We start from the raw sequence: 11,115 nt of genomic DNA on the forward strand, positions 1-11,115 counted from the left end.
TGTTTACTTTTTTGTTGAGTTGTTCCGTTTTTTATTTTCGTACCCCCGTGTGCTACCTGACTATGGATCTTCACCCGGTGAAACTCGTTTACTCGAGAAAACAACTACTTTCTATGAAGACCAAGTCCCGTGTCGGCGTGGTTCCACATTTACCTGACGAGGTGAGGAGACCGTACCGAGGCTGTAGAGCCGGCGCTAAGCTGGAGGCTAAGCGGCTGGAGGCTAAGCGGCTGGAGAAGAAGTGGCGATACAAACCTGCGGTACCTGCGGTGATCATGGGGAATGTGAACTCACTGCCCAACAAGATCGACGAGCTGGCTGCGCTGGTGAAAAATGTCAAGACCTATAGAGAGTGCAGTTTGTTGTGCTTTACTGAAACGTGGCTAACGACTAGCATCCCAGACGCTAACGTGGAGCTACCCGGCTTCAGCACAGTCAGGTCGGACCGAGACAACAAAGCGGAAGCGGAAAGGAGGGGGGCTCGCGGTGTACGTGAACACAAGGTGGTGTAACCCTGGGCATGTAAGTGTGAAGATCTGCATCTGCTGCAGGGACATCGAACTTCTGGCCGTAAGTTTACGTCCCTATTACTTGCCCAGAGAGTTTGGACACGCCATTGTGGTCATTGTTTACATTCCGCCCCGAGTCGACGCGGAAGTCGCGTGTGACGTCATCCACTCCGCTGTTGACAAACTCACAACACAACATCCCGAGGCGCTTGTGTTGATCTCCGGGGACTTCAATAATGTGACCCTAGACAAGACACTTCCTGCTTTTTTCCAGTATGTGGACTGTAACACCAGGGGAAATAAGACTATTGACCTGCTGTATGCAAATGTAAAGGACGCATACAGGGCCACCCCACTGCCTGCACTGGGAAAAGCTGACCATAATCTTGTTCTGCTGCAGCCTCACTACAAACCAAAGGTGAGGAGGCTACCCACAACCACACGATCATTCAGGAAGTGGTCTCCTGAGGCAGAGCACGCTCTGAGAGACTGCTTTGGCACTACTGACTGGGATGTACTGCAGGGGTCGCACAGCGGGAACATCGAGGGGGTTGTAGACTGCACCACTGACTACATTAACTTCTGTATGGACGTTGTTGTTCCTGTAAGAATGGTGCGCTGCTATGTGAACAACAAGCCCTGGATCACGAGTCAGATTAAAGGCCTCCTGAACCAGAAGAAGAAGGCCTTCAAAGACGGTGATAAGCAGGAGCTAAAACGCGTGCAGCGGGAACTCAGAGTCCAGCTCAGGGAGGCAAAGGAGCAATACAGAGGGAAGTTGGAGCAGAAGATGCAGAACAACAGCATGAAGGAGGTGGATGAAGATCATCACCGGCTGCAGATCCAGGCAGGGGGCCACCATTGAGGGGGATGGGGGGAGGGCGAACTAGTTGAACAACTTTTTCAACAGGTTTGACCACCCCATCTCACTCTCACCTCTGATCACCCTGCCCCCCACACCCTCATCTGCTCCCCTCCCCCCGCTACAAGTGGACAGATGCGATGAGGAGACCCCCTCCCTGCCTACAATCACAGCAGCCCAGGTGTGTGGAGAGCTGAGGAGGCTTCGCCCCAGCAAAGCTGCAGGTCTGGATGGAGTATCCCCACGACTGCTGAAGGCCTGCGCGTCAGAGCTGGGAGACCCTCTGCAGCACATCTTCAACCTGAGCCTGGAGCAGGGGAGGGTCCCACTGCGGTGGAAAACATCATGCATCGTCCCAGTCCCAAAGAAGCCACGTCCTGCAGAGCTGAACGACTTCAGGCCAGTCGCCCTGACGTCACATGTGATGAAGACCATGGAGCGGCTGCTGCTACACCATCTGAGACCGCAGGTGAGCCATGCCCTCGACCCTCTGCAGTTTGCGTACCAGGAGAAGGTGGGAGTGGGGGACGCCATCGTCTACATGCTACACCGATCCCTCTCTCACCTGGACAGGGGCAGTGGTGCTGTGAGAATCACATTTCTGGATTTCTCCAGCGCCTTCAATACCATCCAGCCCCAGCTGCTCGGTCACAAACTGACTGTCATGGGAGTAGGCTCACACCTGGCGGCATGGATCATGGACTATCTGACAGGCAGACCTCAGTATGTGCGACTGGGGGACTGCAGGTCAGACACTGTGATCAGCAGCACAGGAGCGCCGCAGGGGACTGCACTCTCTCCAGTCCTGTTCACCCTGTACATGTCGGACTTCCAGTACAACTCGGAGTCCTGCCACGTGCAGAAGTTCGCGGACGACACGGCCATCGTGGGATGTATCAGCGGTGGACAGGAGGAGGAGTACAGGAAACTCATCCAGGACTTCGTAGCATGGTGCGGTTCCAACCACCTCCACCTGAACACCTCCAAGACAAAAGAGATGGTGGTGGACTTCAGGAGGACCAGGCCTCACCCGGAGCCCATAAGCATCAACAGTGCCTGTGTGGAAATGGTGCAGACCTACAAATACCTGGGAGTGCAGCTGGATGATAGACTGGACTGGACGGCCAACACTGAGGCTCTGTGCAAGAAAGGACAGAGCCGACTGTACTTCCTCAGGAGGCTGGCGTCCTTCAACATCTGCAAAAAACTGCTGCTGATGTTCTACCAGTCTGTTGTCATGGACAATCCACTGCATCCACTGCACAGCACCATCACCAGGCAGAGGAGCAGCTTCAGTGACAGGCTGCTGTCACTGTCCTGCTCCACCGACAGACTGAGGAAATCATTCCTCCCCCACCCCTTACCAAAAAGTAGTATACTCAAGTAACTTATAAGTATACTTTTTATGAACTAAGTATACTCTCTGTGAACTAATACTTAGGTAAGTATACTTTTCAGATTACTTTGAATGTACTATCAGGAATATACTTAACAAAAGTATACTTAGTTTATACTGATGAGTACACAGACAAAGTTTAAGTATAATCCAAGTATAATATACTTGATATACTTTAAGTATATTATCCAATAGTAGTTAAAACTTAGTACAAGTATATAAAAATGTTGTACCTGCTTGCAACATGGAGTGTTATTTTACTGTATTAGCTGGCTTGTTGTATAGCTATTTTACACATTGGCTGCTTTGCCATAACACATACACTGTGAGTGTAGTGTACTGCTTATACTTGACTACATTTACACTTAAATACTACTATATTTATGTATATACTGTTTATAGGTTCAAGGTTGCCAGTTGCCACACACAAGATTTGGAAGTACACAATGCTCAAATCACAATTCAACTCATACTTAAAGTATCATCCATCTTTCTTTATAAAACACATTTAAAAACAACAACACTGTGCCAAAGTGCTTTACAATTAAAAAAAAAAAAAAACGTTCATATACATTCGGCAACATACAAATGATAAATGTCATCAAAACACATCTTTCGGGACCATATTTGGCCAGATTGCACAAACATTACCAGTCTTCTTAACAACATTAATGAAATTACTCTCTACCCCAGAAATGAGCATCAGTGTCGATGTAGGACTGGCTGGTACATTGTAAGACTTGGATGTGTGTGTTCCCACATTTATACATGCTTTTGAAAAGATGATCAGTTCAGATAATGGTCCAAGGTCTCAGTGGGGTGAAAGAGTGTTTTTCTGTCAGGTCATTCATATTTATCTAGTTGGTTCTCTGTTGGACCTCTTGACCCAGGCTTGAAGGGGCCCTACACCCATAATGAAGGCTGTATATGTATTTTTCTTTTTGAATGTTATGATAGTAACATAATATAGATGTAGTATTATAATACAGATAGAAATATAATATGACTTGAGTCATATTATATGACTATGATATGATTTGAGATATATATGTGGGTCATTCCATGTCATTTCACCAAATGGCCCACGAAATTTTTTTTCCATTTTTGAGGTGCTGGCATGCCTACCAGTTACTGATGTTTTTGTATATTCTGAGAGAGTAGGTGGAGGTGTATTATCGTACCAAATTTCAGTTTCCTATGTGGTGTAGTTCCTGAGATACTGACACCTGAAAATGGAGGAAAAATAAGGATGCACCAAAATCGCACCAAAATTGACACATACTCCCCTCACTAATATGGCCGTATCTCAAAAAGTATTCATCCGAGCAAACTAAAATTTTACAGTGTGCCTATTGGATAAATAAGGAACAACTGGTGAATTTTTCAGAATTTTTTGAGACCCAAGTGCGTGGGATGTCCTGAAAATTTGGTGAAATGACCCATATATATATATTGTTTATTGTTGTTTTTATTTGATATGGACATCACAAATACATTGACACTGTCGCAGTGGACAGACCAGATGCTTTGCTTGGGTGATTATAGCACACGTGCTCATTTTCAACACCAGTCCATAGGCGGCTTTTCTAAAACACACAGAGCATATGATCAGCAATAATAAAAACAGAATTCATGTTCGCAACAGTGATATATATATACATATATATATATATATATATATATATACATATATAGAGAGAGAGGGCTATAGTATAATATATAATAGAATAATATAATATATAAGAGAATAGAGTATAATATATAATAGAATAGAATATAAGATTATATAGAGATGTGAATATGATATGTAATTATCATTTTATAGTGTTACGATAGAGATATGCTATTATATAATATATATACAGTACAGGCCAAAAGTTTGGACACACCTTCTCATTCAATGCGTTTTCTTTATTTTCATGACTATTTACATTGTAGATTCTCACTGAAGGAATCAAAACTATGAATGAACACATGTGGAGTTATGTACTTAACAAAAAAAGGTGAAATAACTGAAAACATGTTTTATATTCTAGTTTCTTCAAAATAGCCACCCTTTGCTCTGATTACTGCTTTGCACACTCTTGGCATTCTCTCGATGAGCTTCAAGAGGCAGTCACCTGAAATGGTTTTCCAACAGTCTTGAAGGAGTTCCCAGAGGTGTTTAGCAGATGACTACAGTGACCTTTGTAAAAAGAGGGAAGACTGGTGCCAAACCGGCGCAGATATATGGGCAACCCGTAAAAGAAAAATAACCCCCCCCAACAAGTTGGCTGACCAGGAGGACAGACCAGCGGAAAAAAAGGTGATATACACTGTAAAAACTCAATTTGGGTTATTTTGGTAACCCAGTGCTGGGTCAAAAAGGGACCGACCCAGCACTGGGTTGTTATAACACAGCACAGTTGGGTTATTGGTCTGACCCAGCATGTTGGGTTATGTTTTCTACCCAAAAAATGGGTAGAAATGACTATATTGATGGGTTAAACTTACCAAAAAGTGGGTTGAAAAATACAACCCAAATTCTGGGTTATCGGTATTATTTAGGTTAAAATGACTTTTTTCACATTCACACACACACAGTCATACCTAGGACCAACTTAGCTTCTCCAATTCACCTAACCTGCATGTCTTTGGACGGTGGGAGGAAACCGGAGTGCCCGGCGGAAACCCACGCAGACACAGGGAGAACATGCAAACTCCATACACAAAGGACCTTGGGTGGGAATCGAACCCAGGCCACAGTGCTAACCACTACACCACCGTGCCACCCGCATTTCACATTAACGATCCTCATACCAAACTTTCTTTTGGCAAACAATTGTACATTGCAAATTCAAAAAAAAAAAAAAAAAAGTTTTCAGTAACGTTCATGGACTAATTATTTTTTCCACTTTAAAATCATGAAAACTTGAACCATTGAGCCAGAGGTAACTGAAATCTTTGTAGCTTGTTTAGCTCACATAATAAACACTTTAACCATCAAACCTAGTAGTCTAGCCTAGGGGGCTGTGCATCCACAGCATAGACAGACAAAATGTTTGTTTGTTTGGTAGATTTTTTTTTTTTTTTTAGCTCACTTTTACAGTTGTAGTTTCACTATCTAACCGTTTTCAGTTAGATCCCGGACCCGGAGCAATGCTGCTGCGTGCTGCTTGGTCAAGTCGTGTCGTCCTCTGCTCAAAAAAGGCTGGCTGGCTGCAAGCATCTCCAACCCATTGCGCTGGGTCACCATTTTTAACCCAAAGTTGAGTCAAAGTCACCCAACCCATGATCCAGCTGCCTGAACCCAGCATTTGGGTTACTGTAACAACCCAGCAGTTTTTAGAGTGTAGGGAAATTGTATCTAACATAATGAACATAATCTAAAAAGCGAACCATGAGTAATTATCATGGCATTTTTAAGCATTATTGATCCATGGGCCAAAGCCCATCATTTTTTTTTTTTTTTGGGGGGGGGGGGGGGGGTTTGAAACAGTGACCCTTTGGTCTATCATCTTCATCTACCTTCATCTACTATCTTCATCTACCCGGTTTATAATATTGGATTATGTGATTGATAAGGCACTTTCAAAATAATCCAATCCAAATGTCTTTCTATAGCAGCTGAAGGTGTTTAAACACCCCATGCAGCAGACCACGGAGCAAATGAAAAAGAAGGCTGCTGATGATATGGTGGAAGCACTCAAGAAGGAAATAATGACGAAGAAGGTAAATTATTTAAATATTGACAGTCATGGCTCATGCAGAATTTTGTGTAGTCACTGGAATGTGAATTTTCTGCAGATGCTGACTAGTGGGGATGGTTGTGCCAGGATTTGATTTGGACTTGATCCATCCACACAGGGTTTCCGCTACATGTAATTCATTGTGGCGCACCGCCACGGCAAAATAAAAGCCGCCACACCTTCGGAATGATTTTTTTTTCTTCCAGATGTTAAAACAATTTTAAAAGGATATATATACATATATATCATATATATTCAATGACGCTGAGGTCCCCCCCCCACAGTTTCAAAAAATCCTAGAGGAAACCCTGCCACAGGTGGTACTATAGCACCCAATTGAGAACTTTAAATAAACATGTTTCAGGCTCTTTTTGACCTACCGTCATGATATTTTTGCACGCATAGTACATTGCCTCCAGGGGAACAAATATGCATCAAAGCAGAAACCACAACCACCCTCAATTCTGATTGGTCCACACGTTTTGCTCAATATCTGCAGACACAGTAGGCCTTTTTCTAGTTATTGTTGTTATGGTGTAGTCCATTAGGGAAGAGGATTCTGAGATGCAAGACCTCCCCGTGGAAGACATCTCCATGTCAGATGATGACCTGGAGCCTGACCTGGACTCTCACCCTACCTTCCGGACCTGGGGCACAGCGATGCTCGAAATAAGACAACTTAAAGAGGAGAACAAGAGGCTGCGGGAGGAGAACTTGATCATGAAGGGGGAACTACTGGATGCAGTGACCCGTAATATTTCGATTATACATTTTCCAGCTTTCCCAGCATGGTAGACTGGCTTGGTATAGGCAGAGTAATTTTATGCAAGTCAGCCCAATCAGCTAGGGGTGTCCCATGTCAGATTTTGAGTATCTACCGATCTGCCGACTCCCGATCTGATACTTCTGTATTTTTTCATATTGGATAATCCAATCAAAAGCGACCATTTGTATGTGTAAAGGAAGCATTGTGAGCAGTTTTCAAACTAAAGGTATCAGGCTAAAAGCACATAGAAGGTCATGCATCTTATTATGGTTTTCTTTTTTACATGGATTTTATTTTGTGCCACTGCCACTGACTGAAAAGGTTGGTGGCAACTGTGCCACCAGTGTAAAATGTTCGAGCTCTGGCAAGGATTTTCTATATTGCCGTCTGAGCCGTTTAATGGCAGTCGTGCTTTTCCATAGCCAGTGAACCACAAGGGTGTGTTCAGGTTAGCCGCAAACGTTTGTTGTGCTCTATGGAAAATAGTTTGTAAATTTAATGTTCACTGTGTTGCTGAAGTTGAAAGCACCCCAGCTGTTTGTGAAAGAGGTTGGGATATCTGCCATCTTTTAGCGTTACATTGCTCTCTATTGTACTGGACCATCTCCCATTATGATACTCTCTGGTACAGGTGAAACTGAAGCCTCATCACTTTACCCTCCTGTATATTCATAGATTCTAGAGTAGGCCTACTCTAGAATCTATCAATATACATACAGTCATGGTTTTGCACCCTTGTCTTATAATTTACAATTTTCACTGTCTGAACAGAGCTCTCCGGGGTTGCGCGGCAGCTAAAGAAGGTTTTGCACGGAACTGCTTCCACAACAAATCACCCAAGGTAATACTGATTGTATTGATGGGAGAAATGATGGCAGGAAAAGTTACTATCAAACCACAAAAAAATTTAAGAAACAATAACAGGCTGGTTGGGCTGGTAGTCTGGCAGCCGAGGGGGTGAACCTTGTTTAGTCAGAGTTTTTTTTTCCTGCTGTTTCTTGTAGCTTTGGGGTCCTTCTTCAAAATCCTAAAGGGTGTCCGGTAGAGAGACCACCTAAGGGATCAAAACGACCCCATGCTGTCTGTCCTCTATAAACCCCGAAAATGCTAACCGGGCACTGTCCAAGATTATGAAGAGGGACCCCCAAGCTAAGATTTCCTAATGAGATGACTCACAATGTCGCGGTTTGCACCATCCTCCCAAATTGATTTGGAGAAATGGGTTACTGATGAAGTGTTCTGATTTCTCCAGCACTCCTATGCGGCCCGCCTCAAGGCCCGCAACATCTGACATACCAGCACTGCAGGACACTCCCCCAAGACCACCATCTGAAGGACTAGAGTCTGAGATGACAGTAAGTATCACATGTACAGTATTCCCCTCATTAGGGTAACAATTTTAAATGGTCTTCATGGGAGCAATATGAATTTGAAAAGTGGTTTTGAATGTTGCATTGTTTGTACAAAGAGTGTAGCTGTTTACAATTAAAATAAATTGGTAAATATTAAAAACGTATGAGGCTGGAGTTTGGCCAAATTATTCAAATTGCATGAACTTTTATGTTTCACAAATAATATTAAAAAAAAAAAAAAAAATTAGCTTTACATGTGCACTCTTTTAGAATGCACCATGCAGAAGATGGGTAATTGTTATACCTTTTGTAGACAGAGCTCTTCCTTCTTACAGACTGAATGTCCGTTCCTAAAAAGGGGCTCTGAAAGTGCAGCTGCCTCCACTGACCGAAAGGATTGCCTTTAGTGTTGTGTGTATAGGATTCCCCTTGGTAGGGAATCCTTGCATTAAACAGGTCTGCTTATCAAGTCATTAAGGGATGGTCCTATGACAGTATAAGCGGAGCGATTAATAGTTGCCCTTCCCTACCGGCGTCTAAGGTCATGACTGCACTGACACTGATGCTGACTCTTAGAGGTCTGTGACGACTGTGTTTGCAAGAATATGGACTCTGTTCTGTAAGGAGATACCTATTGCATATCTATCAGCATAGTACATTCTACAAAGAGTGCACATGTAAAGCTAGAATTATGCATTTTCATTATTTGTGAAACAAAAGTTCATGCAATTTGTGACGAATAATTCTGCCGACGCCAACCTAATACGTTTGTAATATTTTACTTTAAACTTTAAAATTGTAAATGTAATTAATAATTACAGACACTGCAGCTCAACACACATAACTGTACGCACCTATCCTTTAATGTTTTTAGAAGTACAGTACTAATCTAGAAGCACAAATTGGAGACCTGTTACTTCACACTCCTTCCCCACCTCTAATCCTCCGCCACCTCTAACCTTTCCGTCACCACTTGACATACAGTACATGTACATACTGCACGTGTGTAGAGTATCTAAATTTTATACATTTTTTACATTGTTTTGCAGGTCGATCTTGTTCCGGGCTCCGGAGTTCGAGTTCCCAAGTACAAGTTAAGTGCCCTTAGGACAAGCACTCCTGCCACCTACATCGGGGACCTTGCCATCCTCGTTTTTGGAAAAGAAACTCTTTCAGAGTCGAGCTTGACCGGGAAGCAGTCTGGCGCCCACAAAGATGTGGCGTCAAAGCGACCACTGGATGAAAAGAAGCTTGAGGTCATAATTGGTGAGCTCTTCAGTTGTGATTTATAGCCCAGCTTGCTTCACATCAATTAGTTAATTGCTCTCTTGAAAGGATTTTTGGTTAATCTGGCTCAAATTTGTGTGTGTGTGTGTGTGTGTGTGTGTGTGTGTGTGTGTGTGTGTGTGTGTGTTTAACAGGGCATGTTAGGTCCAAATACCCAAACACCAGCGTCCAGGAGGTCAGAAGGGTAATCCGGAAGAAGATAAACATCATCAGCTACAACTCTAAGAAAAACTAAAGATAGAGCCATTTCGAAAAATGTTGCACTGGCTGGGCACTTTATTTTGATTTTTTGATATTTATTTTAAGTTTTATGCCCCCTGATCTGATGCCCGGGGATGTCTTACCCCCCTCTGTCCTGATGAAGACCATGTAGGTCAAAACATGTTGACTTTTTGTGTTAAATAAAAACCTCCTCGTTCTTAACTGAGTGCCCGGGTCTCCCTATTTTTCTGTTTTATAGTGTTCAAGGTCAAAGTTGTTCAAAATTCAAGTTGTTCTAAATTTATTGTATTTTTGACACAGATTAATTAAATGGTAATTGTGTATGAAGGTTCAATGTCTGCATTTGAATATCTTAAAAGGTAAACAATCAGACTTGTGGACTAGTATTAAGATGTTAATTTGCTGTATATGAGTACTCTGCATTCAAGTAAATTGTAAGTAAAGGAGTAGTGTACTATAATTACTGTAGCAGTATTTATTGCTAGTATAAGAATAGCGCAATTCAAGTGCATTGTAAGTAAGCGGGCATAGTATATTTTGAGTATATAAATGGTATGCTTCAAGTATGACAACAGTTTAATTCAAGTATGGTTGTAGTATGCATCAAGTATAAGTAAAGTATATTTCAAGTACATTGCAGGTAAAAGTAGTGCACTTATAAGTTTATAAAAGTGCAATGTAAGTAAAGCAATAGTGTACTTCAAGTACAACTCAAGTACAACTCAAGTACATGAAATAGTATAATTTAAGTATACTTATATATACTTCATTAATACTTAAGGAAGTCTTCAGTAGTGTACTTCAAGTACACTAATGAGTATATGAATGGTTTACTTTAAGTACAACTCAAGTACAACTCAAGTACATGAAATAGTATAATTTAAGTATACTTATATATACTTCATTAATACTTAAGGAAGTCTTCAGTAGTGTACTTCAAGTACACTAATGAGTATATGAATGGTTTACTTTAAGTACAACTCAAGTACAACT

General features: G+C 42.3%; 1 protein-coding gene across 1 annotated transcript; it reads left to right on the top strand.

The window, feature by feature from the left end:
- Nucleotides 1-4,953: 4,953 nt before the first annotated feature.
- LOC115357876 (uncharacterized) lies at nt 4,954-10,135 on the top strand. The gene is made up of 7 exons (XM_030049632.1): nt 4,954-5,072; nt 6,371-6,478; nt 7,036-7,242; nt 8,029-8,102; nt 8,514-8,616; nt 9,663-9,879; nt 10,035-10,135. The coding sequence occupies exons 2-7, from the start codon at nt 6,395-6,397 to the stop codon at nt 10,133-10,135; spliced, it is 786 nt and encodes a 261-aa protein (XP_029905492.1). The 5' UTR covers nt 4,954-5,072; nt 6,371-6,394.
- Nucleotides 10,136-11,115: the final 980 nt, after the last annotated feature.

Source organism: Myripristis murdjan, chromosome 4 (genome assembly GCF_902150065.1).
Source record: "Myripristis murdjan chromosome 4, fMyrMur1.1, whole genome shotgun sequence".
In the NCBI taxonomy this organism is placed as follows: domain Eukaryota; kingdom Metazoa; phylum Chordata; class Actinopteri; order Holocentriformes; family Holocentridae; genus Myripristis; species Myripristis murdjan.